General features: G+C 43.7%; 1 protein-coding gene across 2 annotated transcripts in view; it reads left to right on the forward strand.

Annotated features, from left to right (window-relative positions):
* Positions 1-27149, forward strand: part of TGFBR2 (transforming growth factor beta receptor 2) — a 90077-nt gene that overhangs the window by 59774 nt on the left and 3154 nt on the right. For both annotated transcript variants that reach the window (XM_044252615.1, XM_044252616.1), the window contains 3 exons: positions 9434-10233; positions 11897-12038; positions 24763-24890. In XM_044252615.1, coding sequence (XP_044108550.1) covers positions 9434-10233; positions 11897-12038; positions 24763-24890 — 1070 coding nt within the window. The remainder of the gene's footprint in view (positions 1-9433; positions 10234-11896; positions 12039-24762; positions 24891-27149) is intronic.

Raw genomic sequence — 27149 nt, forward strand, 5'->3', positions numbered from 1 at the left:
CTAAATAGACTTTGGCGTTCATTGCTAGGGAGACAGCTTGGTGGTATGGAAAGAACAAAAGGCTTTGGATTTGCTCAAATTTGGGGGAAACATGCTCCCCTATTTGCCCTTGAGTGATTTATCAAACTCTCAATTTCTCTTTCTTCCTTCCTCTCTACTTCTCTCCCTGCCTCCCTTCTGCCTTTCCTTCCACATTTCAAGAATATGTCTTGCAGCATCAGTTGGACCTTTGAAAGAACCAGTAGTGGTCCTTATGTATTCAGACAAGGAAATTAATTTCTTAAACCCTAAAATAGAATAAATACTTGAAGGGGTGTTCTGAATATCAAATGAGATTACATATTTGAAATGTCTGGCACATAGTAGGTGCTCCAAAATAAAGTTAGTTTTATCTCCCCTTTCCTTTTCCCCCAAGAGCATCCAAAATCATATACTTAGCCCAGTAACAAGGCAGGGCCTCTGTAATTATTCTTGTGATTTCTCTTTTGAAAAAAGACCTCTTTTCATTCCAAAATAAAATAGAAGTACAGAAAAGCACATAAAGCAAATGTCCTACTTAGTGAGTAATGTTAATGTTCTTGTAACCCCTGCCCAGGCCCAAAGAGTATAACTTTACCAGATATCCCAGAAGTTCTTGCATGTTCCTCAACTCAGTCACAAAGCTCTGCTTCCCTCCGGAGTTACCACTATTTTTCTTTTGTAATTATCACTTCCATTGTTTTCTTAAAAGGCTTTATCATCTGGGACGCCTGGGTGGCTCAGTTGGTTAAGCAGCTGCCTTCGGCTCAGGTCATGATCCCAGCATCCTGGGATCGAGTCCCACATCAGGCTCCTTGCTTGGTAGGGAGTCTGCTTCTCCCTCTGCCTCTGCCTGCCACTCTGTCTGCCTGTGCTCACTCTTGCTTCTCTCTCTCTCTCTCTCTGAAAAATAAATAAATAAAGTCTTTAAAAAAAAAAAAAAGGCTTTATCATCCAAGCTTGCATCTGTAGACACTAGCTTGTCCTACTACTACTACTACTTCTTTTTATTATTATTATTATTATTATTATTATTATTATTATTTTGGTAATTTGGTATACTTACAGTTTCTGTTAATCTACTGCCCTCCCCAATTCCTTTTTTGCCCCTTATAGCACATCATAACCCCTTTAATCTGTACTACTTTAGAGTCTGGATTTTGCTGATTGCATTCATCGTGCAATTCACTGCATTTCTGTGTTCCCTCTATTGTTTGAAAATTGGCAGCTGGATTGGAGGCTTTATCAGACTCAGTTTAGATATCTTTGGCAAGTCTATAGGTTGGGTTCTGATCCTCCATTAAAGATAATTATGTCTGACTATCTTGTTTTGTGATATAAGTTGGCATGGATGCTTGCTACCTTTCAAAGGTCCATTTAATTAATTAAGGGTTAAAAATTTCTATCAGCTAATTTTCATTTGTTAGCTGGAATCATTTAATAAGGAGATGCTTTCTTCAACTCTCTGGTCACCCTGTGCTATGGTTCCAGTGAAAAAGTCAGGATGCATGCTTGATGTTTCTCTTCATTTTCTAGTTTTCAGTGTAATGAACTGACATCCTGTTATCCTCAAAAATTGATAAATTGGTTTGGTTCGGTTTGGTTTTTGTTGTTGTTTTGGGGGGTTTTGTTTGTTTGTTTTGGCTAAAACAACATTTATTTCTCATAGTACTTGAGGCTGGGAAGTCTAATATCAAAGTACCAGCAGATTTGGTGTATTGTTTTTTCCATTTTTAAAAAGTTTTTTTTTTTTTTTTTTACTTAATTTTAGTTAGCCAGCATATAGTACATCATTAGTTTCTGATGTAGTATGCAGTGATTCGTTAGTTGCATCAAACCCAATGCTCATCACATCCCGTGCCCTCCTTAATGCCCATCACCCCGTTACCCCATCCCCCTACTCCCTTCTGCAATCCTCAGTCTGTTTCCAAGAGTCAAGAGTCTCATATGGTTTATCTCCTTCTCCGATTCCTTCCCATTCAGAATTCCCTTCCTTCCCCTGTGGTCCTCCACGCTATTCCTTATGTTCACATATGAGTGAAACCTTATGATAACTGTCTTTCTCTGCTTGACTTATTTCACTCAGCATAATCCCCTCCAGTTCCATCCATATTGAAGCAAATGGTGGGTATTCATCCTTTCTGGTGACTGAGTAATATTCCATTGTGTATATGGACGTCTTTATCCATTTGTCTGTTGAAGGGCACCTTTGCTCTTTCCACAGTTTGGGAATTATGGACATTGCTCCTATGAACACTGGGGTCCATGTGCCCCTTCTTTTCACTACATCTGTATATTTGGAGTAAGTTCCCAGTAGCACAATTGCTGGGTCCTAGGGTAGTTCTATTTTTAGCATCTTGAGGAACCTCCATGCTGTTTTCCAGAGTGGCTGCACCAGATTGTATTCCCAACAGTGTAAGAGGGTGCCACTTTCTCCATATCCTCACCAACATTTCTTGTTCCCATCTTGTTATTTTTAAATCATTCTGATATCATAAGCTTAAGAATGGATGGATCCATTAAGATCCCAGTGTGTTCCTTTTTTAAAATCTTCATTAAATTTCAAACTATCCTGTCTTGGCCAATGAGAATCTCTTCAAGGTGGCTTCTGGGTCTTCTCATCATGACCTTAGTAGTCTTTGATCACTTCCTGTTATGTGGCATAACAAAATATTCCAAGCTCATTATTGCTAGCCCCAGACCTAGAATTGGACATTTTGCCAAGAAACTCTGATTTCTTCTTTGGAAGTATTCTATTGATGAGGCTTTTTTTTTTTTTTTTCCTTTCCTTCAAGTGGAACCAAGAACCATAAACATTTATAGGAAACTGAGTCACAGTGAGGTTAAATGACTTCCCTCGGATTTTATGGTGATTAATTACAGATACAGGAATAGGATCTCAGTCTCCTGGTTTCCAGTCTAGGGCTTCTTCCTTTACACCACATCCCAAGTACTCATGCTTATAGTTCCCATGTGCTATATGCAACTTACAGGGAAACTGGTGTGCTATGAGGCATGCACTTACCAAGCAGAGAGAGGAGAGAGCCTGGCTCATCCGTGGAATTTGGCCTTTGGAGGAGTGGGGCTCAGCTCTGCAGAATGATTCCTCATCAGATTGATTCATCAAATCTATTCCTTCATCCACTCAATAAATTTGACTTTTCTTCTTATTTATGTGCCAAGTTCTGAGCGTTACAATGATAAACAAAAACTATCTCTTTAACAACTACAATTCTACTTTGGCTGCGCCAAGGAAAATTGGCAGGAAAACTGATACTAGGGCAACATTTACTTCGTTTCCTAAGTAAGCTAAGTAAACAAGAATGTTGTAGAATCCACCAGGCTCAATATCCTTCTCTAGAAAACAGAGCTATTAATAGAACCTGACTTGGTTGTTAGAGAAATAAAGTGAGATGATGCTTATAAAAGGAATTGCCTAGTTCCCTAAAGCACATTGTATGTTAGTTATCTTTATTATTGTTGGGATTTCAAAGGAGGCCTTCCCACCATTTTCCATTGCAGACCTCCCTGCTTGCAGGACAGAAGGGACAGAAGCTCTGAGAGAATTCAGAGTTGCCCCTGGGGGACAGAACACATCATGCCAGAAGGATCTGCCATTGGCACAAGCTTCCTGCCTTAGTAACTTCCCAGAGACAGCCGAATCTCAAAATCTCTGCTCTAGGAAATCCTGGCAGAGACGAGTTCCAGTGCCTTCCCTCTGCCAAGGGTTCTTCGCTTTTTTTGTGCATGTGCCATGGACTTCTTGGAAGTCTGGTGAACCCTGTGGACCCCTTCTCAAAGGGATGTTTTTCAGATGCCTAAAATATAATACATGGGTTTTCAAAGAAAATTACTGATATTGAGAAATACTTGTCCAATATTTTTAAAAATAAATTTGTGATACAGTAACATGTGCTTCTGTAATTATGTTTGAAATGACAGGATCTAGCATCAGATCTAAGGTACTGAAATGTCTCAGTGATGAGTATAAATGATACACCAAGACATCTGCCATGAATGCAACATGGCATGAAAATATCTGTGGTTCCTATTGGTGACAAAGTTGTAGCTACAGATGCTAATGGGAAATGTTAAATTTTAGCTAATGGCTGGAAAAACAAAAAGATGTGATTTTTGCTTATTTATATTCACAGATTATCTGAATTCTGCCCATGGAGTTCAGCTAATAACTTTTGCTATTACCCTGGAGAGCTTTACTTTTTATGACTTTTAGAGAAATTCTACTCTTCTTTGTAATCATTCCCTCCCAGAACTTTACAGGTGTCCCCCACTATCCAAAAAGAGAATGTTCCTATGAAACTTTCTGCAAGCCAAAATGGCATAAAGCAAGGAAGCAGTTACCATTAGTTTATTTGGAAACATTTTTTGAGCATTCCCAGACCCTCCCCGCAAAATAACCACTTTGAGGATTTTCTGATACTGTGGGACACATCTGGTTAACGAATGCCCCAAATAAATCGAGATAAAGCACAGATGTTCACAGAGTTCAAAGCTACGGTGGCTGGACATTGAGATGCCCAGTGCAGTCCTCAGGGAAGGAGCTTGGTAAGGCCAGTCTTGCTGCTGGGGCGGAAGCCCCCTCTGTAACAGCTCGCTGCAAAACAGACACTGACTGCTGTTTTCTCTTCTTGCCTCCTTCCGTGGAAGTGACAGTCCTCTTTGGATTTCTTAGCTTTAGCAAAATCAGGTATTAATGTAAGTCTTTTGTAAGAGCGAGTGGCATAACAGGAACGTCTAACAAGTGGAGAATACCTGTGTCTGACTTGATGTGATGTCACAAGGGAGCATAATGTGAAGGTCAAGTCTTGAGCGCTAGTTGCCTGACATCTGGGAAACAGTTTATTTAAAAATTCCAGTGGATTTGAATTGAATCGAGCATCCTATGTTATAGGACCTGGGGTAGACTCTGACAAAAGAGATTTTAGGGTTCTTCCTCGCCTAAGACTTTTTTCTACTCAGGCAGGGAAAAGACACAAATTTGCAGGGACAGTACTCAATAGCGGTTCTTGGTTAGAAACCAGAGAATGGTCTACACACCTAGAACATGCCCTTTGGGATGCGTTCTCTAAGAATGGCCAATATCACTGAACGATGGCCAAAAATCACGTAGCCTAGGCCTCAGTGAAGGCAACCAATTTAGCAAATTGAGAGGTTTTATTTATGTATTTTAAGATTTAATTTATTTATTTTACAGAGAGAGAACAGGTAAGCAGAGCAGCAAGCAGAGGGAGAAGCAGGCTCCCAGCTGAGCTGGGAACCTGATGTGGGGCCTGGGATCATGACCCGAGGTGAAGGCAAATGCTTAACCTACTGAGCCATCCAGGTGCACCAAGTTGAGAGTTTTATAAAGTCATTCTTAATTGGCTGTTACCAGTGTGAAGTGTAGAGACAACATGGCATGGGTTTAAGAGCAAGATTAATTAATTGTCTGTCTCCAGTCAGGCAATTCATTTCAAGTATCAGCTTTGCTATTACTTAAGTGGATGATCTTGAGAAATCATTTGATCTGTCCAGCTCTTAGCTTTCCTGTCTGTGAAATGGGGCATACAATCATAGTCCTATCTACCTCATAGAGCTTGTCTGTCGATTAAATACAAATATTCTAGAAAACTCTTAGCACACAGCCAGGCTCATACTGAGTATTTGATTTCTGGGCTTTTGTGTAATTGGGGGTTGGCCGAAAGAAATGCCTCCTGTTAGTTTCTGAGTGAAGGAGATGCCAACTTGTGCATATACTTACAGCTGTTGTTTTTCTAGTAGCAGCGCAAGGGTTAATACTGTGAGAGAGTGTGGGTGGCTCCTGTTTAGACAAAACCACATCCCAAAGCTCCCTTTTAACCAGGTTTGCTATTGTTAGGGGTTTTCACCACCTCTTTGAAGTTTCAAGATTGACAGATGTTATTCAGTAATTCCTGTCCCACCAAATTTTTACATGTATGTTTTCAAAAAGAAATCACAGGAAATTTGAGGGGAAAGTAAAACTTTGGTTTCTGATATTGAACAGGGGCGGGGGTGATTTCTAGAATCTTCTTCACACATAAATTTCAGGGGATTTCTGTTTTTGTGTTTCCCTTAACCTGAAAAAGAAGAGCAGTTAGCAAAGAAGATCCTTTTCATCTATGGCCAGGAATTACAAATAAAATTAGCAGCAATAAGTGAACAGTTCATTTGAACGTGTTGTGCTCTTTAACCCATTGAAGACACAGCCAAGTAATTATGCCATTATTATTATTATTTTTTAATTTTCTAGTTCTGTCATTGCCCCATATGTGAAAGAGAATATTCACCTTGGACCAAAGTGAAGTCTCCCTTCATTCTGCCAATGCCTTAGGGGTTGTTAAAAGAAATAGCATCTATAGAAGAGGGGCCAGCAAACTTTGTCTAGGAAGGGCCGGGTAGTCAATATTTTAGGCTTTCTGGGCCAGGTATCGTCTCTGCTGCATGAACTTCTTAGTCTCTTTCTTTTTCTAAACAACTCTTCAAAATACAAACAAACATTTATAACGTATGGGAATTTATAAAATAGTCCCTGGGGCCATGGTTTGCCAACTCTGCTCTAGAACAGACACACATGTGAGGGCTCTTGTCCTGTGGAAGTCGTCATCCATTCAGCTTCTGTGACCAACATTCACTCGGTGTAGGTACCCATTCTGAACCAGGTTCTGGGTATAGCGTGGGATCAGTACGTGTGGATTTACCCTATAGAGCACGCTTCCTCCTGGGGGAAACAAGCAGCACGGGAATCAAGCCGATTTATGATGATAAGGCATCTTGTGTGGAGGCAGACAAGTGGGTGCTTGAAGCAGACCCATCCATGAGATCCTTCAGAAAATAGAAGCAGAGTTACTGAGAGGGAACATCGTTTCCCACTTGGACACCTCCTTCATCTGGCCCCTTACCCTTGCTCTCCAGGCTCATACTTTGCTGAACAATGGGGACAGTCTGTACTTGTCCACATGAACTGTTTCTACTTTTGCAGTTCCAGTTCCCTCTGTCATTGCCTTGTTCCCTTGTCACTTCCATCCCCACTCTCACCACCTGTCCTTTGTCCCATTCATGCCTCCCAGTGTGAGCAAGAGTTTGGGTTTTCAAGTCAGTTGCCATATTGTTTCCCCTTTCCTGTTCTTTTTCATGCACTAATAAATCTTTCCCCATAATAGTGATTGTTTTGTCCTCTTGTTTGCTGAAATTCAGATGTTCTGGGGTTACTTTTCCAGGTCTTTTTAAATGCCATCGGATAGACTTAAGAGCTAAGGTTTTCATCTAGAATATATAGGCAGTGGAAGTTGGCGTTTCCACTTAGAACTGACCTTAAGACCAAGCAGGACGTCAAGTTAAACCTGAATAGCCCCTCAAAATAAAAACCCAAGCACCCCAAACCAGCACAGCACAAGCTTCATTTCTCACTGTGCTATGTTAAGTGATGATAGCAAATACGATCTAGGTAATGGGTTTTCTTCAAGAGGCTGTGGTTTTCTGCCTTTCACCTGGACTATATTCTTACTACTGTATCCTCATCAAACACCTACAGTAGGTGAAGACTGCCTATTGAACAATTACAGATACTTTCTCTGACACGATGTCCAGTTCCTTCACCCACATTTTTCCTTTTGGTTCCCTTGCTAGAGTTGACAGTTTGGGAAAATTGCTCTTCCTCAAGCAGATCATATATTCGCAGTTTCTAACCTAACATTCCTTCTAGCCATCACTGACTTTTTCCCATCTTCCACTGACCGCTTCAGAGACAGTCCTTGCCACAGTGGTTCCCTGTCTCTCTAAGCTTTTCTACATCCCACCAATGCATGTAGACTGCAGCACACATTCCCCCCCTGTCCCAGGTGTCCCTGTGTTACTATGCATCTGTGTGCGTGTCCTAATCCTCTCCTTGTGTTGTAACCTCTTTGAGGGCAGGGCCATACCCATAGTAGGCACCCAGCAGTGCTACATTGAACGAGCGAATCTAGCATCTGATCATGAGGTCTCCTTGTTAGTAGGTACCTGTGAGGGAAAATGAATGACACATAAAAGCAATAGGATTCTGGCATTCTTGCCCAGTGGAGATAGCCCACCACAAAGATCTCACTGAGCCATAACTGCCTTTCACTGTTTCTTGCCGCTGTTTCCATTCGTGTTTTCCTTCCCTAAAGGAAAACCATGTGACCAGAGTCAGCCAAGGCCAGCGCATGAAGTAGAGTTTGACATACACAACACTGTGTGTGGTCAGATGGCTGGGGCTGAGGACTCTCCTCCATCACCGCCCAGGTCTACCTCATTGGTCCCGATTAGAAAACTGACTACATGTCCTTCCTTTTAGTCTTCTCACCTTTGTAGTAATACTTCCACTGTTGCCAGTAAGATTTCCTGTTCTACGAAGCTTCAGATCACATGCACTTTGAAAAGAGGGATGTTGGGCGCCTGGGTGGCTCGGTCGGTTAAACGTCTGCTTTCAGCTCAGGTCATGATCCCAGGGTCCCAGGATCAAGCCCTGCACCAGGCTCCCTGCTCACTGGGGAGCCTGATTCTCCCTTTCTCCCTCCCCCTTGTCATGCGTTCTCTCTCTCACTCTCTTTCCCAAATGAAAAAATAACACCTTTGGGGGGAAAATGAGGGATATTGGGTGGATATGAGGTAAGTGACTTCTAAAGAGACCCTTTTGCACAGACTCCTCTCCCCACTCTCTTCCTACCACCTGCTTAAGGGTGGCCTGCGTGTCGGTCAGAATAGGACAAGCTGGAGTATAGAAAAGAACAAAGATGATGATAGAACTGTGCCCGTCTCCTCATCTTTACCCTGTGCCATCCATACAAGCTTTTTGGAGGCAGGAGCTGTCATTCTTTCTTTATTCCCAAAGCCTCCTGTAACGCCCTGGGTTTAGTTAACACTCCATAAATGCTTCATCCGTTTATCCAACACTTACTGAGGACCTGATGTGGGCTCAGTGCTGTTTCTAGTAGTGAAAAAGGAAGACGTGGCCCATGGTAGCATGGAGTTGTCAGTCCTTTGAGGGTGGGATAAGTAGGAAAAATAGGGAAAGACCCCATAACTGGAGTCATAGTGATTTAATTCAAATTGTGCCAAGTTGTCATATAGGAAAAATGTAGAATGTTAGATAATATATAAAATACAACACTTTCCCACATTTTCCTGGATCTCCTTTAGAGAGTGACATTGAAGCTGAACTTTGAGGGAAGACTAGGAGACCTTTAGCAGGTGGCCAGGGGCAAGGAAATCTGGACATATGCATCCATCCGTGGAATAAAAAGTCACAATTTATTACCCACAAAATCTATGCAGATGTTAAAGCGTCTAGGTGCTGGAGATATGGACCCATTCTCTGACCGTGCATACCCACTGAACCCAATTTCTTCTCTTCTTCCTTTTGTTTCCACATCAGAATATGCCACCAACAACCCTGACTTGTTGTTAGTCATATTCCAAGTGACAGGCGTCAGCCTCCTGCCACCACTGGGAATTGCCATAGCCGTCATCATAACCTTCTACTGCTACCGTGTTCACCGGCAGCAAAAGCTGAGCCCGTCCTGGGAGACCAGCAAGCCGCGGAAGCTCATGGAGTTCAGTGAGCACCTGGCCATCATTCTGGAAGACGACCGCTCTGACATCAGCTCTACCTGCGCCAACAACATCAACCACAACACAGAGCTACTGCCCATTGAGCTGGACACCCTGGTGGGGAAAGGTCGCTTCGCCGAGGTCTACAAGGCCAAGCTAAAGCAGAACACTTCAGAGCAGTTCGAGACTGTGGCAGTCAAGATCTTCCCTTATGAGGAGTATGCCTCCTGGAAGACGGAGAAGGACATCTTCTCAGACATCAACCTGAAGCATGAGAACATCCTGCAGTTCCTGACTGCCGAGGAGAGGAAGACTGAGCTGGGGAAGCAGTATTGGCTGATCACCGCCTTCCACGCCAAGGGCAACCTACAGGAGTACCTCACACGGCACGTCATCAGCTGGGAGGACCTGCGCAAGCTGGGCAGCTCCCTCGCCCGGGGCATCGCTCACCTGCACAGCGACCACACCCTGTGTGGGAGGCCCAAGATGCCCATCGTGCACAGGGACCTCAAGAGCTCCAATATCCTCGTGAAGAATGACCTGACCTGCTGCCTATGTGACTTTGGGCTTTCCCTGCGCCTTGACCCAACTCTGTCTGTGGATGACCTGGCCAACAGTGGGCAGGTAAGTTAGACCTGGATCGCCTTACTTGTAGGGGGCCTACACCACCTCCCCACCCATCTCTCATGTCTTTTGTCTCAAACAGCCTGATGCTAATGGACACCTGCCTAGAGATGCCCCTTGGCATGCCCCACTCTGTCCTGCCAGCATGCTTTTCTAATGAACAACATTTCCCCTCTGGTTTGCCAAGCCCATCTAATTGAGGACAGATGTTCTTCTCCTTAAGTCAGTCTTCATTTCTCTCGCATTTGCAAATGACTTTTCATTGCTTTGAACAACCCCATTCGTGCTTTGTTCTTTTTCCTCTCTTCTGCTTCTATCCAGCCCTTCCTACTCTGAACTATTGGTGGCTACCTTGCTTTCTTTTTACCTTTCTAGAAAGCAGTCTCCTTCGAGCCCAAATCCACTTGCATTTTTGCTCCCATCTATCACAATGCCTTGAACAGCGAAAGTGACCGATCAATATTTGAGTTGAGTTGACAGACTGAGTGAACACACAATTCTGTGGTTCCTTTGAAGCATCTCACAGATGAAAATAGAAATCTTTTTGGGTAAGGAGATATTGGAAGGTCACTAGAAAGTACCAAGTCACCCTTTATGAATAAGAGCACCCCATCTTTTCACACACTGGAAGCTTGATGTAGATTACAGTAGAGTCTGGAAAGCACCATTGTTTCCTTTAAGTAGGTAGGGGGGTATGTGCTTTTGAACCATTTGGTTACTGCTCAGTCTGGCCTCTTGGGTCCATGGCTGCACAACCAATGTTCAGATAAATATAACGAGTGAAACATGGACGGAGTAATATGACAGGGTAATGAGTCATGCAGTGACCTATTAAGAAGAAAACTTTCTTCTGTTACCTACCATTAAGAAACATTCCTTTGGACAATAATATCAATTTACCTGACCTTCCTTAGCTTCTTGAGAAGGTAGGACTTCACTGTTATTTAGCGATGCCACACATGCTCTAAAACCAAATATTTAAGTGATCCCTTCCCTAAAAATATCTTTCTTCTTCCCTATGTATGCCAGTGTTTTCACATTATCATAGTCCAAACAAAACTACATGGCATTGCCATCAAAATTATAAAATGGTCTAGATTTAGTCTTTTATTATAGAAATACTTTCATGCAGCTTATTTTACTAGAGATTTTATGAAATTATACTACATTCTTGGCACACTGGAATGTATCATAGAGTAAACAAGGAAGATTAAGACAGTCCTTAAGTGACCGAAACTAATGACAATGATTCTTATTTTCCCCATAAATCTTGGTGTTTCAGGAATGATAAAAACAGTTAATTTGCAAAAGCAAAAATAAAGATCTAAAGTAGCACAGACATTGTCTCCCCAGTTATCTGTGAGGATGTTATTGTATAATACAATGACATATATCATGAAACTAGATAAAGCAGCTCTGGGGTTTGGCACTTCCTTATTTTGGTATGCTTTGTTTATATTTTTGAAAGTGTTTTCAGGGAGAGAAAACCTATTTTTAAAAATAATTTCATAAGCTGTTAACTTTCTTTGCCTGTCTCATGATTTAAAAGAGCACTGCACTTTTCAGGGATCATCTGCATGTGTAGAGGACAAACATCAGTTATTTTTTAAAATAAAGATGCATGGAATTACATGATGGGCCTCAGTGTCTTCTATTGCTTTAGGTGGGAACTGCAAGATACATGGCTCCAGAAGTCCTAGAGTCCAGGATGAATTTGGAGAACGTTGAATCCTTTAAGCAGACGGATGTCTACTCCATGGCTCTGGTACTCTGGGAAATGACATCTCGCTGTAACGCAGTGGGAGGTATGTATGGACCGCCTCATGGGGCAGGGCTTGATGCGTCTTCAAAATGATGTCATGCCGCTTACTTCAAGCATGATTCCAGGGGTATAATAGTGTTAACCCCACAGTTGGAGCTAGTTGAGATCTGTTAGTACACACCCATTCCAAGAGGATTGGGAATTGTGCTAATAAAGGCTAGATTTTTAAGCTGAAAGCCATGTTTGGAGCATAAAGCTTTCTATTCCCTTTTCTGAAGTATGATTACTTTTCTTTTGATGCATCTCACCAGATATTTAAATATCTGGCAAGAGATGAACATGAATACAATTCATAGAATTAGTTCTATTTATCCAGTGGAAAATATTATTTATATATATTATAAAAACATTTATATTATAAAAATATCCAATGGAAAACATCTGATTTTTGTTTCATTTTCTATTTTAAGGGTTTTTTTTTTTTTAACCTTAAGAATCATAAGGTCTATGTAGTGGATTTGGCTCAAAGTTTATTTTTATGGGATGACTTTACTTTGTTGGGCAAAACAAGTGGAACGATTTGGTATATTTGTTTAGATTTGTAAAACTCTAGTAGAGAAGTTTTTAAGGAATGCTATGGTATTCTTCAGGGGTGTAGAAGGGATGCCGCTGTTTTAGACAGCATTATCCTGATTTCCATGGACATGAGAATGGCTCAGGTCTACATTTTTATCCTTTTTGCATTCTTCTCGGTAGTTTCCATGACTGTACTCTCACCTAAGAAACTTATGCATCTCAGCTTGGTCTTGGCTGGTGGCTAAGTCAAGTCAAGCCAACTCTAGTTTTATTTTTAACTCTTTGTTTTGTAATATTTTTAGACTTACAGAGCAGTTGCAAAAATAGGATAGGGAGTTCCCATATACTCTTTGCCAGCTTCCCCTACCGTTAACACCTTACCTAAACCACAGCACAGCTATTGAACACAGGTCATTGACATTGGCACAATACCTTAATTAGTCTGTACAAGTTATTCATGTCTCTGAGTTCCCAGCAATGTCCTTTTCTGGAGCAGAATTCAGTCCAGGATCCTATATTCCAGTTAACGTCCTTGGCTTCTTGGTCAACTTGTGACACTTCCTCATTCTGTATGTCTTTCCTGACCTTGACACCCAGGAAGAAGTTAGACTAGTTCTTTCATAGACGGTCTCTCAACTTTGGGTTTTTCTGATGTTTTCTCATGGTTAGATTGAGATTGTGCTTTTGGGGCATGAAGAATACCTGCTGATTTTAGGATCCATCAGTCATCCTTGTTGGCAACAATTATTATTGTAATGTTTGCCTATCAGTGATTTTCTGTTTTCTTAGCCTTCCTACATGTGGTAGTAGGTCTTCTGCTGTAAGGGAGATCCGTCTTTTCCCTTGCCACCCCCAGTATTTATTCTTTCCATTATGCATTTATATCAGTCTGGAGCTATGAATATTTATTTTATTCTATGAGTATCTAATATCATCAAAATTTATTTTGTTGCTCAGATCATCAGAGCTTTGATCATGGGGCCACCCTACCCATGGGTAAAGCATGGTGGCTCTGGTTGGCATCATGCTGGCTCTGAGTCTTCATCCTGTTTAGAACTTCCTTAGCCAATCCTCCAGAATGGGTCCATATCACTCTTTTCCACTGGAAAGCTTACTGTCCCGTCACCTATTTGCCTGGGTTCCTGCATAGGGATGGCACTTCCTATCTGGCTGTCTTGCTGAGTTTCTTCCTCAACAGCACTTCCAAAACTAACTTGGTTTTTCCTTGCACAGTGAAATTTGTTTAACCAAGTTTTAGCCACTGAAAATAATTTTCTGCTTAAAAGCTTTGACAGTTGCAAAACGAATCTTCAGACCGGTATGCGTTGTGTAAGAGATGATGCTGTTGTCACTGTCAGAATAAATTTACCTAGATTTCGCTATCTTTTCTCTCCTTTCAAACCCACTGTTCTATAAACATGAGCTGGAGATTGTGCCTCTGTCTTTCCCTCTGTCGGCGCAGCCAGCTTATTAAGGCCCTGTGTGAGCTCCCTGCTCTCATTGTTATCAATGACTGAAGCCCTTTCCTGTTGATATTTGCTGAGTGTGGAAGAATTCGGGCTCATGGGGAAGAACTGAGTTCACCAACTTTTACAGGGTCTAAAAACGGATACAGTATAAACAAGTTTTCCCAAGGAAGGAACAGGATCTCGTTTGCTCAAAAAACCTTTCATAACCTTTAGGATAAGAACAGACAGCTTTGGGGGAACCGGAAATAGGCCATCCCGTTTCTCATTTTGTTTGATCTTAAGCCCACAATCCTTTTTCTCCCATCTCCACTCAGGCTGCAGAAACCTAAGTTCTGTATCTGTACTCGCTTCGGTCCCACTGAGAGCCCTTCAGTTGATTGAGTACGTGAACTCACAGATTAAGTCCTTTCGTTAACCTTCTTTGGAAAGCATTGTTTTTTGGTGTAGGGATTTTTTTGTTTTGATTTTGTTTTGGTTTTTGTTGTTTGTTGGGTTTTTTTCAGTTTTTGTTTTTTTGTGTGTATGTTTTGTTTGTTTGAGGAGGGATCTATCTTAAAAATATTAAAGACAGATTCTTAGCCTAGTCTTGGTTTCAGAAACTTTTCTTCTGTATTTTAGGAGTCTCTTAGAAACAACATAAAGCCTGCAGATAGATGCATTGCCTCCCAACAGGGGTAGAAGGACAGGTTTTGCCTTCAGGAAGTTTGTAGCCTACTGATGAGACGGACTTTTTTTTCTTTTTCTTTACTTTTAAGAAGTAAAGAAAAATGTATGCATGCAGACACATCTCTTACCTTAAAAGCAAAATGGATAATAATTCCCTTTAATTCTGAAGGTCTAAGAAAAAGAACAGGATATAAAAAGGTTTTCGTGAAGCTTAGGCCTTCTTTTCTGCAATCTCAGATAAAACGTGTGTAATTACCACTTTTCATTGACTGTCTCATTTCCAAAAGGGAAATGGTGGAATATGAAGTTTAACTTAGTCTGATGACTTGTAGATTGAGATTTTTATTTTGCAACGTAGGACAGCTAATTTTCCCTCCAGCTTTATTCTACGTAGCAGAACATCAAACTGAATACAGTAGGATACCAAGTATCAAGGGACCGTCTTGCAGGGAATGAGAAACCCCAGCTTTCTCGGCTTTAAGTGACCCAATTCTGTTTTTGTGGTTGAGCCCAGACTCTTCACATGGATCCTAAATCTGAGCCCTGCTCACCTTTCTAGGCTCGTCTCCCCAGGCACCATTGTGCCACACAGCAGGTCTTCTATGAATGTCTTTTAGGTCCTAATACTAGGCTTTATCTTAGGCTATTAACGGGAACTGAAGTAGACTTTTGAACAGGCAAGGGCAATTTGGTTGTGACCCGTGCTGCAGGAAGGTAAGGCAGGGCACTGAAAGCCCACAACAGCTTTCAGTGGACAGGGGAGTGTGACAGTAGGGTCAGGCACAGGGGTTTAGGTCAGCTCTGGAAGGAAGGGGAAGACTCAGGAGTGTCCCCTTGAGTTCCTTCTTGATCAGCTTCTCCTCTGTGCAGAACAGCTCAGGGGGAAACAGAGAAAAATAGAGCACCACACTGGAGAAGTCTCTCTTATCAGATGAGAAAATGCAAACAGAGGGTCATACCACTCTTCTGAAACCAGCTAGTCCAGCACCATTCGCACCCAGGAGCTCACGCAATGAGCTGTCATAATTGAAGAGGGCGGTCAAAAGGAGAAGGCCTCCTGGTGGAGGCAGGTGTGATCATGATGAGAGCTTCAGAGGAGTAGCTGCCGTGACTGTGCACTTGCCTCACGGGTCCACTCCTCCAATCTACCAAGGACCCTGAAGAGAGCACTGTTACTGGCTGCATTTTACAGATGGGAAAACTGAGGTCCCAGGAGTTGGGCAAGCTGTGTGGCCAGGGATCAGAGCCCTGCTGTCTGACTCTAGCCCACTGGCCCTGGCCTTCCTAGGACACCACCGGTCTGACCAGCGAAGGACATCTCAAGTAAGGGACAGCTGCTGTCACTATTGTTATCATTACGGATTGGGCAGCCAGTGCGACCTAGTGCATCCTGGCCTTTAATTCAGTGCCTCTCCGGAAGTAGCTGGCAAAAACGTTCGGTGATGGCTTCCCTCATGAAAGTCTCCAGAGACTGACAAGGCTGTCTCCTCTGGGTGCATCTCTGTTAGCAGAATCCCAAAGCTTTTCCTTTCTAAGCATGTTATGGGCTCAGCACCTTATAGTCTGAGATAACTTTCTTACCCTTTTTTTTCTGAAGATCTATTTATTCATTCATTCCTTCCCTCAACAAATATTTATTGAGTACCAGTTAAATGGCAGGCACATTCAAAATGCTGAAGGCACAGCAGTGAAAAAATTAAAACCAAACCAAAACAAAACAAAACAAAAATCAGTCTCTGTCCTCAAGGGACAAGTTGTCTCTGAAGAGCTAATATTCTAGAAAGACAAGTGGTGAAAAAACGGACACATGATACAATATCAGCGGTGGGAGGAGGTGAATATGATGATTTTAGGAAGAAAAATTAAAGAGTTAGAGACTGATTACAACAGAGGGCCTAACTTCAGACACTTGGATCGCCTGACAGAATATAAAAGTGAAGAAAACAGGTCTCTCAGAGCCATTGGAAGAAGGAGGTGATTGGTCTGTTCCTGTCTTATAAAGAAGGAGGAAGGTCATGTAGTCGTCACTCAGCAAGGACAGACGCAAAGCCTGGCTCTGTCTTACAAAGAAATCTCTGTCCGGCTCTCGGTTTGTTTGGTGTTCATGCAAGTGTCTGTGGTGTGGGAGGCGGATGGAGGCGGGGACCCTTTCAAGGCCCCCTGTGGCCAGCACAGCAGGCACAATATTCACATCATCCCCAGCCAAAACCCCAGCCTAAACAGGCCCACAAGCAAGCTGACTTCCAAATCCCTGGCCATTTGGCTTCTGAATAGAAACTGACGCACAGCAGCCCGCAGAGCAAGCGGCTAACCAGAGGGGAAACACAGGCCCTGAGCGGACTGTCAGCTTGCCACCGCCTTGCAGAACAGACAGGAAGAACGCAGGAATCAAAAAGAAAGGAAAGAGACCCAAAGCAAGGACAACAGCAAAGAGGGGTGGGGGAGAAGGGCTGAAGAGAGACAGGAGAGAAGGGCTTTGCTGTCCTGGATTTCAGGGGAGTCAAATCTGGAAGCAGATCTAAAACTCAGGGGCGCTGCTTCTCAGAGAAGTGTCAACGGCTTTGCTGCTCTGTGGGGTTGGCACCACATCAGAACAACAGCTGTGTTCCAGATGCTGACTTCCAGAGGGACGGCGCTGCGTCCCAGGGCCTTGCCCTCTGCGTGCGCAGAACTGGGGAGGGGTGGGGGGTGGAGAGAGGCAATCATGGCTTCTCTTCAGAACCTTTGAGACAACTTAAAAAACGCTGCAAGGGTCTGGGAGTGCAGGCTGGCTTCCACCAGTGAGAAGACTTTGGGGAAAGGCGGCGGAAGGGGAGCTGGAAAGAAGAGCAAGTTGTTCCCAATAAAGGCATTTCTTAGAAAAGAGGCTATTTGAGGCAGTCGTGGGGCGGGGGGGGGGGGAGGGGGCGAGGATTGTGCGTTGGTGGGCCTTGGTGTGCCTGGCCTGGAAAGCAGCCTGAGGGCGGGACAGAGACTTGGTTTGATTGAAGAATTCTGTTGTGTGAGCATCTGCCTTGGGTTGGGTGCCTCAGGCCCTGGAACAAAGAATTGAGCCTAAGTAGTTTATTTGGGAAGTGATCTCAGGAAATGCTAGTAAGGGAATGGGAAGTGAGTCAGGAAAGGGAAGGAGGCCAAGAAATGGCATGTTATCAAACAGGACACCACTGCAGACAGCTGGAGCTCCGTCCTGCCGGGGACCCCGGGTGCAGTCAGACACATACCTTGAACTCGGCATCACACCACCTCACCTGGCTCACGAGGAAGCTGGGGCCTCACCTTCCAAGCCCCCTCCATCTTGGGTGGAGGGCAGCTCCTAGGGTAGTTTCGGAGGGTGAACACAAGCTGCCCAGCCTGTCCCACAGGGAGTCGGGCCAGCAGGCATGAAAAGTTGTGTGGCCAGCGGTCTTCTGGGAGTAGACTGAGTAATGTTGGGGAGCCCACTCACCCCTTAATTGGCTTGCTCTCCAGCTCATCATGGAAGGGAGGCCTGAGCCTGGGCCTTGTTTGATCACATGCACAAAGAGGACTCTAGAAAACCATGCACGAACTCCTTTGCCAACCCTGTCCTGATCTGGTGCTTGCAGCCCAAGTTGTGAGAGGCTCCTTTTTCCCCACCCCCACCATCCCACTTGTTTCCCTAAACCCAAAATGGATGACGGTTTGGGTTTAATGTCAGTAAATAATAGTAGTTAAGGAGAGGGCTGCTCTTAGTAATCAGTGCTTTTTTTTGCATAACTTGTTTAGAAATTACAAACCATCACCATCCGCTAGGTTCCATAAGCTTCCCCTTCTCAGAGTCACGTGGTGTGCAGGGCTGGCCAAGTCAGGGAGGGACACATTTGTCACATCTGTGACAGGCATGTTCCCACCTGGGGCTGCCCCAGCTGGGCTTGCTCTGGCTGGGGGAGATAGAGCTCACTGCAATGCTTGAGGAGAGAGGAGAAAGCATGCAAGGCTTCCTAAAAAGGCAAAACCATTTTCAGAGTTACCAGTAATCTAGCGTGCAATTCTGAGTGTTCTTCCCGGAATCCAGTGCACTGGCCTCTCTTTTCTCAACTGTAAAATGAAGTGTTGGATCACATCTTCTGAGATTCTTCTTCGACATTCCCTGTCTGACTCATTTGAAATACTTCAAGTGTGCTTAATAACTTGTATTCACTTCCTCTGTCAAGATGCAACTCCTATTTCTTCCTTGCAAAAATATTTACAGCAGTGCCGCTCCAAGCCTGTTCTGTGGAAGGTGCTGGTTCTGGGATGGGTCGTTCCGGCTTTGTGATATGATGAGGACAGAGCGGGTGTTTTGTGACTTTAAGAGCAATTTGGTGTTGCCCATAACACCCGAGTAGCTTTCATTTGTCTTGTGATTTGTTTCTGTAGTGTTTTACTCAAGCTTCAGTCTTCAGTGAACTGGGGAGCAAAACACTTCATCTTTTATAAAAATACAGATTGAGAAGGGCTCATCGTAAACAGTAAGGGGAAAATTTAAGTCACCTTTAATCCCAGCATTCAACCTAAGCCAGTTTTGTGCAACTAGGGATGAGGAGTGGGAGAAAGATCTGCTTTTACCGTATCCGTCTATTTAGTAATTTTGGAGTTTTAATCACATGCACTTTTTTCCTTTTCTTTTTTTAAAAAATATTTTATTTATTTATTTGAAAGAGAGGGAGATAGAGATAGTGAGAGAGAGAGCAGAGCACAAGCCAGGAGGAGAGAGAGAAGCAGGATCCCGCTGAGCAGGGAGTCCAATGTGGGGCTTGATCTCAGGACCCCAGGATCACGACCTGAGCCGAAGGCAGATGCTTAACTGACTGAGCCACCCAGGTGCCCCTCATGTGCATTTTCTAAAATAAAAATACTTCAAGCACCAACATGAAAAATAAATAGATAAGGACCATGGGTAACTAGGGATAAAAGATATGGAATCGGGACCCAGCAGTTTTGCCAGAGTGGTTCAAGCATCTCAGCCTCTAAATGCTTGAAACCATGGGAGAAAGTGAGAGCTAAAACTAGCCCCTGGTTTGGCCAGTCACTCGCTCTGCTCGATACCTCAGGACCATCCGGGTATCTGTGCTTGATATCCTGTCCCAGGGAAGACCATCAGTGCCCACCAGGCTGTCAGAGACCTCCTGCCCTCAAAACCCTGCCCCGGAATTAAGGCCTCCACCCGGGTGTCTGTGACCACCTCCTTCCGCTGGAGGCAGATGTGCTCCGTATCCTGAGGGCCTCTGGGTAGACCTGAGCAACAGTTAGCACAAGGCCCTCCAGGAAGAAGAGGCCTCCAGCATAATGTCTGTCAGCAGTTATCCTCTGCATCGGGGTGGAGGTCTGAGAATGACATTGCTTTCACAGCCACGAAAGAGGGGAAAAAGGGAAAAAAAAAAAAAAAAAGACATTACTGGCTGATGATGGTTTTCATGCTGCCACAATCAGATATTAAAGCTGGTGACGGAGAGGCACTGCCAAGCGTAGGTCATCATTCTAGAGCATGACTAAAAAAATAGGTGGGAACAGTATGCTTAAACTGTGGGCAAAGAGCAAAGAAAGAGGAATTGTAAAAATCTACAGTAAGACCAAAAAAAGACAAAAATTAGCTGTCTTGGAAAATATGTATTATATAAGTATGACATCCGCTGGGAGTTGAAGAAAGGTCAGCTTAAAACACGCATACGTTTTATTTTTTTTATTTTTTATTTTTTATTTTTTATTTTTTATTTTAAGAAAGAGAAAGAGCACAGGGGAGGGAGTGGAAGAGGGAGAGGGAGAGAGAGAATCATAATCAGGTGCCATGCCCAGCATAGTGCTCAACGTGGGGCTCTATCTCAGGACCCTGAGATCATGACCTGGGCCGAAATCAAGAGTTGGACGCTTGACCTACTGAACTATCCAGGCACCCCTCTTTTTTTCTTTTTACTTTTTTAAACGTGCATACGCTTGAAGTCTCTATTTTGGTTCCTCACCTGAAAGACTACTTCACTGTTCAGGAATTGGGGTGTGCCTGTTTGGGCCACATGATGTTCACCCAGACTTGTCTAATTTGAACTTAGAAAGAGACTCATGGATTCACATTCTCCCAGCTTGGCTCAGGGCCAGCTGCTTTCAGGCTGTCCTTGATCTCCCTTCCCTATGAGCTCTCCCACAAGTCACATAATGGAAACAGGCCTCATACCCCTTAGGGATACTAGAGAATCTCACAACTTTTCAAGGTTTTAGGAAAAGTAGGAAGTAATCCAGTTAAAATTCTCTTTGCTCTGGTGAAGGACTGTCGTCTTTGTCTTCTTTTCCAAAGGAGCCTTCATGACTTTTCCTTTTCCCAGAAAACAAGACCATCCCTGATGCCCTATGCATCTCTTGAGTGTTCTCCCATTCCCCATGGAAACCTGCTTTGGTCTCCACAGAACTTACAAAATTAGATACTGTGGTTTATGTGACTCTGAAGATTAAGACTAGAAATGAAATAAATTGGCCCTGGGTTATAACCTCAACTATGAAGATGGTTTCCTTTGTTGTGAAGGAATCTCAGCCATGAGATCAACACCTGGGATTGATTCTGATCCTGCCATTTTCCTTCCCTGACCATGGTCATCCCCTGCCCCTTTCTGAGCACTGTGCTGTGAGGATCGTTGATGGGCTAGTACATTCAGTTTCTCAAGAAGGAGTCCTAGCAAGTCTTCCTCAGGGTGGCTTTGCAACTAGGGACAGAGGGGGTAGTTTTGCTGAGAGATTGACCTAAAGAGAAAGCACTTCCTTGGCAGCTGTCTTAGGCCAGCTTTACTAGAACCAGTTTGACACAAAGATTTTTTTTTTTATTTTTTTTATTTATTTTGACAGAGATCACAAGTAGGCAGAGAAACAGGCAGAAAGAGAAGGGGAAGCAGGCTCCCTGCTGAGCAGAGAGCCAGATGTGGGGCTCGATCCCAGGACTTTGAGACCATGACCTGAGCTGAAGGCAGAGCCTTTAACCCACTGAGCCACCCAGGCGTCCCTGACACAAAGATTTTTGTGCAATGGTTCATTGAGGATAGGTCTCAGAGGAAGGGAATAAGAGAAGCAGGAATGGGAGAAGCTCAGCAAACCTGTAGTTCCAAGAGTTCTAGCCTCGGCCTGATTTCATGGGGGAACTCTAGAGGATGAATTGCCCCACAGTTACCTCCCTGCAGAGGCAAAGGGTTAGATTATGAAAACCCCCACATAAATTTATTGTTGGCAGCAGGGTACCTGTGGGGATGAGACTTTCTGGAAATCTCCAGGCCCAGCAGCCGTCCTCTAGAGAGCACAAAGGTGTGAGCCCTCAGAACACAATACCTGTGTCAGCTGGGTTCTGGCGCTACTGGCCAGGTAAAGGGATCTAGGCAGAGAGCTAGTGACACCAGCTATGGCAGCCAAAACAGCTGGAAATGGACACTCTGTGGACTGATAGATTATCTAAAGAGCACTTTATATCCTATACAAATCCTATCCCATTATACTGTATTAGAATATACATACCTCAAGTCAGTGTACTAAGAGGTCATCATATTGTTCAATTAGATTGGATTACAAGATAAGTATGGAGAGGAATATGGAGGTCATCCAATTCAGCCCCTTCCGTTTATAGAAGAGACGGGTTAGGTCAGAGTCAGCTGTACTGAGAACCAGCTCTGATTGCCAGTCCTCTGCTTTTGTTTGGATTCAACCCAACTCCTATCTAGTGAATGCCTGCAATGTAAATGGCACTGAGTGGAGAATTGAAAGACCCTAGACTCAGTTTCTGCCTTGGATCTTACAAATTTAAAGTCTATAGAAGATAAGGAAATGGAAGAAAGAAAGAATATTATGCTGATCAAAGTTCCACTCTCACCCCTAGAACAGTGAGGAGGAAGCGTTATGGCACTCGAGGACAAAAGTAGACACACAGAAGGATGGTTTGTGCTTGTCTCAATGTGATGGGAGGCCTTCATCTCAAATCTCCTGAGAAAAGACGATATCCTGGTCGCTCTTATACTTGGGCGTGGGAATGGGGGTATCACAGAAGATGAATATGCAAAGGGGGGTTCTGGGAAAGGGGAGAAAACAAATAAACCAATAAGAATATGCCATCCCTTTTCAAAAGGTGCCTTGAAAGCCTTTTCACTTCTTAGCCTAGAAGGGCAAATTACTGAAAGTTTTACTCATTATACAAGATTATTTTGCTAAGGGCCAAAGGTCCTACTTTCTGAGAAGTATATTGGAGCCAGCCCACCCCCCCATTTCCATCACAGACACGTTTTAATACAGGCGTGTTTTCTATCTTTTAGGTTATCCTGTGCCGCGGTGACGTGTGTATTGATCCCCCCACTTATGTTAGTGTGTTGTTTTAATATTCAACTAGAGTTGAGGCATTGCCTCTTTGGACCAGATCTAAAATTCATTCATCCATCCATCTATCCATCCATCCATTCATTCATTCCTCAATAAAGCATGTGTTGAGAGCCTCTTGTATAGGAGTTTCTGTCAAGGGTGCTAGGGATTCAAGAATGACTAAAGGGAGTCGGAACCTGCCCTCAGATATTCACAATCTTGTTAGATGAGACAAATAAACATGTGATCGTGTCACAATATGGTATAGGCTAAACTAGAGCTCTGCCCGGGACCTCTGGCCAGGAATGGCTTGGGGATATTCAAGGAAGTTTCTGTAAAGAGGTTGACTTTAGCAGAAACCTGAAGCCCTAGGCAAGGGGTATATTATCCTCTCTTCTCTTCTTTGTCCCATGGATCACTAAAGGAAAATTACCTTTTTAAATTTTGTTTGTTGATGTGTTGTTAATTGCTCTCCTCCATCATCCCAGTAAACAGCATTGCTCAACATTTGTGTCATCATTGTTGTAGTAAGGAGCCTTTACAGACCTTGTTTTCTTTGTTTGTTTGTTGTTGTTTTTTTTCTTTTACTTTCTTCCCTCCCCCACCCCCCCTCGACTGAGACAGCCCGGTGCCCTGACATTTTTTTTTTCTCTAATCAGTACTCCATAGCAATTTTTTTTCTTCCATCGTGGAAAAATACACATAATCTAAAATTCACTCTTTCAACCATTTTTAAGTGTAGAATTCATTCGCATTATGTACATTCACAATGTTGTGTAACCATCACCATTATCTATTTCCAGAACTTTCTCATCCCCCCCTTCAACTGAAACTCTATATCCATTAAACAACAGCCCTCCATCTCTTCATCCCCCAATCCCTGGCAACCACTATTCCACTTTCTGTCTCTATGAATTCATCTATTTTAGGTACCTCATAAACGGAATCATGCAGTATTTGTCCTGTTGTGACTGCCTTATCTCACACAACATAACATTCTTAAGGTTCATCCATGTTGTGTTGTGTCAATTTCATTCCCTTTTCAGCTAAATATCCCCATGAAGTTTACCACCATATATTAAACCTGTTTATATACTGGGGACCTTCACTAGGCTACCAATCATCGTAATATGAAGGATTTTTCTACCTCCCAAGAACCAGTTTTATCCCCCTTGGAGAAATATCATCCCACTGAGAAAGCCTGCATTAAAATGTAACCTTGGGGGGGCCTGAGTTGACTCGACTCAACTCAGTTGAGCATCTAAGTCTTCATTTCCGCTCAGTTCATGATCTCAGGATTGTGGGATCGAGCCCCAGGCTGGCTCTGAGCTCAATATGGAGTCTTCTTGTCCCACTCCCTCTGCTCCTACCCCCACTTGTGCTCTTTCTCTCACTCTCACTATGTCTAAAATAATCAATTAATTAATTTAAGAAATAAATGAAATGAAAGCTCAGTGACCTTGTTGGTCTTGCTCTTCACTGTCCACATCTGTTAGCATAGTACCTAGCTCATAAGAGGCCCTCAGCGATTATCTGTTGAGTATCTCTCAAGCTCTTTCCACAACCACTCCTTCCTTCTTATTTTAATCCACCGTTCTTAAAAATTGCTCTCAGAGTAATCAGAGATATATTTTGATGCTCCGTGCCTCAGGCTACTCAGCCAGAGCTCTCAACCTGCTCAGGTCCCCAGCTGCACACACCTTTCTCAATGGCCCCGTGTTCACCTGCTCTCTTTAACAGAAGTGAAAGATTACGAGCCTCCATTTGGTTCCAAGGTGCGGGAGCATCCCTGTGTTGAGAGCATGAAAGACAACGTGCTGAGAGACCGAGGGCGACCAGAAATTCCCAGCTCCTGGCTCAACCACCAGGTAAGGAACGGCTGTTAGGAGGGGAGAATAAGATTTCTCTGAAGTAGCCTCCAAGGGAGGAGAGGATTGTAGGATACTGAGCTTTAATCTGGGTCCCTTTGTGTTCTAGGGTCCTGTTAGGTTTTGTTTATAAGGAAAATTTCAGTCAAATGGTGTGGACTTGTTGTTCTGGGTTCCAAGCAGCAGGTAGACACGGCATTCAAAGACTGCTCTCAGATAATCATTTGAGGGGTATCTGTCCCACTTAGCATGCCCGCTTGTTTCTGGGTTGAAATATTTTGTTTGCAGGCTCTGCCCCTCACCCCTAAGACTTTACATAGAGTGTTTATGATTTGTTGCCTTCTGGGTTCCAGATATTTTCTCTTGGGAATCTTCAGCTCTAGAAGGAAATACTTAGCGAGTGAGAAGTAAGCAGAGTCTGTCAGTCAGCTGGACTTGGAGGGTGCCCATTGCCTTGTGGTCAGGGCCATATTGGGCTGGTGCACAGAGTTTGCAAAGACGAGGCCAGTTCAGGAAAGAAGAGAGCCAAGAGAATTAAGAAAGTGCAAGTGAACAAACAGGAAATGTGTCTGTGGGGAGCATCTTCCTGGCTGCTGCTTTTTTTGCTTTCAAGAGATGGTAGGTTAGGCCATTTCTGGAAGGATAGCGGCTCTACGCTTAACAGGACGAGGGAGGGAGAACTATCCAGATTCTTTGTTTGGGGGCATTTCGAGGAGGGCAGTGGTCAGAGAAAAAGAAGAAAGTGGCGGGTGGCAGGGCTGAGAGGGCTGAGAGGGCCGTGTAACATACCCAGGAGAGCGTGAAGGAGGCATGAGAGAGAACAGTGCGCTCCCGTCTCACCAACAGAGCTGATCTTTCTACGGAGTAAAGAGTTTTACTGCCTCTTTGGGAAGAATTCCCTTATCCAGTGAAGGCTGGGGCGAAGTCTTAGGTTTTCCTCAGGGCCAGGCAAACTGAGATAAGAAACAGAAACAACAAATCATGCGCAATCAGGAAGACAGATGGAGCAGGAAGCCCGGTCTGTGCCAATCCTGGCCTGGAGCCACTTCAGCAGACAGACCCTAATAAAGTCAGCGGAGAGAGCGTGAACCAGGCCATTGCGGCCCAGGGCTTTCCCTGGGGTTTTGGGCAAAGCCTCTCTGACTGAAAAGGCAAGGCTGTTCTGTGTTACCTCTGAACTCAGAAGGCACCGGTGTTATTTCTTTCAGATTCTGTTGCCTCCTCCGCTGTACAGTTCTAGTAATGAAGCCATTATTCATGATGATAAAATTCTGGAAAGAATTTGCATAATACATTTTTTCTCTTAATGAGATTTGTTGCCCTATTGATTTCAAGTTAATGCTTAATATTTAATTTAATTTACTGCCTGTAATTACAGTGCCAGAGTAAAATAAATGTTACTTGTGTACCAACAATACCACTCCACTCTTAACAGGCCATCCATCAATACCGTCAATTAGGTGAATTATACAATTAATTCAACATCATGAATTCACTCACAGGTTGGGAAGGGAGGGAGAGGCTCCTAGGTGTGTTGGGAAAGTTATTGGTAGTAGATGTTGGATGGAAAAGTACTGGGATGTATCCGGTCTGCCAGGCCACTCTGGGGAAAGATGACCAGTGACCAGACCAGCCTCTACCTGCTGGGAGCAGGCTCTAGTTCTTCCCATCAATTTAACCCCTGCCTGCTTTATTGCCAGAAAAGGGCTTGAAATGATAACAAGTATTTGCAATGCAAGATAAAAATGACAGCCATGAGAGAAAACCCTTGCCACCATACTGGGCAGCATTTTCTTGATGGGCCTTTGAATGGGACCTTCGTGTGGTTGGATGAAACCCTCTGACATAGCCTAGAATCTAACCCAGCTGACTTACAAGACAGCTGCTTCTACAGTGCAGCCTGATGTTGCTGAGGGGTGGAGGTGGTGGGGACGGAACGTGGGGCCCAGGGGACCATCCTTGGCAGCTGTTGGAAGCTGTCCACAGAACCTGTGACTTTCCAAGGTGAAACCAGACTAAAGCCTAGACTTGACTCTGATTGCGGTATTCAGTGCTGTTTTAAACAGAAATGTGTCTAGGATTCCAACTATAAGGTACTCTAGAAAGGTAAAACCACAGAGACATTAAGATCCGTGGTCTCCAGGGGCTCAGGGAGGGAGGAAGGAAGGGGTGGTGGGGGCACAGGTGATTTTTAGGGCAGAGAACTTACTCTCTGGGATACGGTAACGGCACATGCATGTCATCGCACGTTTGTCAGAA

Source organism: Neovison vison, chromosome 6 (genome assembly GCF_020171115.1).
Source record: "Neovison vison isolate M4711 chromosome 6, ASM_NN_V1, whole genome shotgun sequence".
In the NCBI taxonomy this organism is placed as follows: domain Eukaryota; kingdom Metazoa; phylum Chordata; class Mammalia; order Carnivora; family Mustelidae; genus Neogale; species Neogale vison.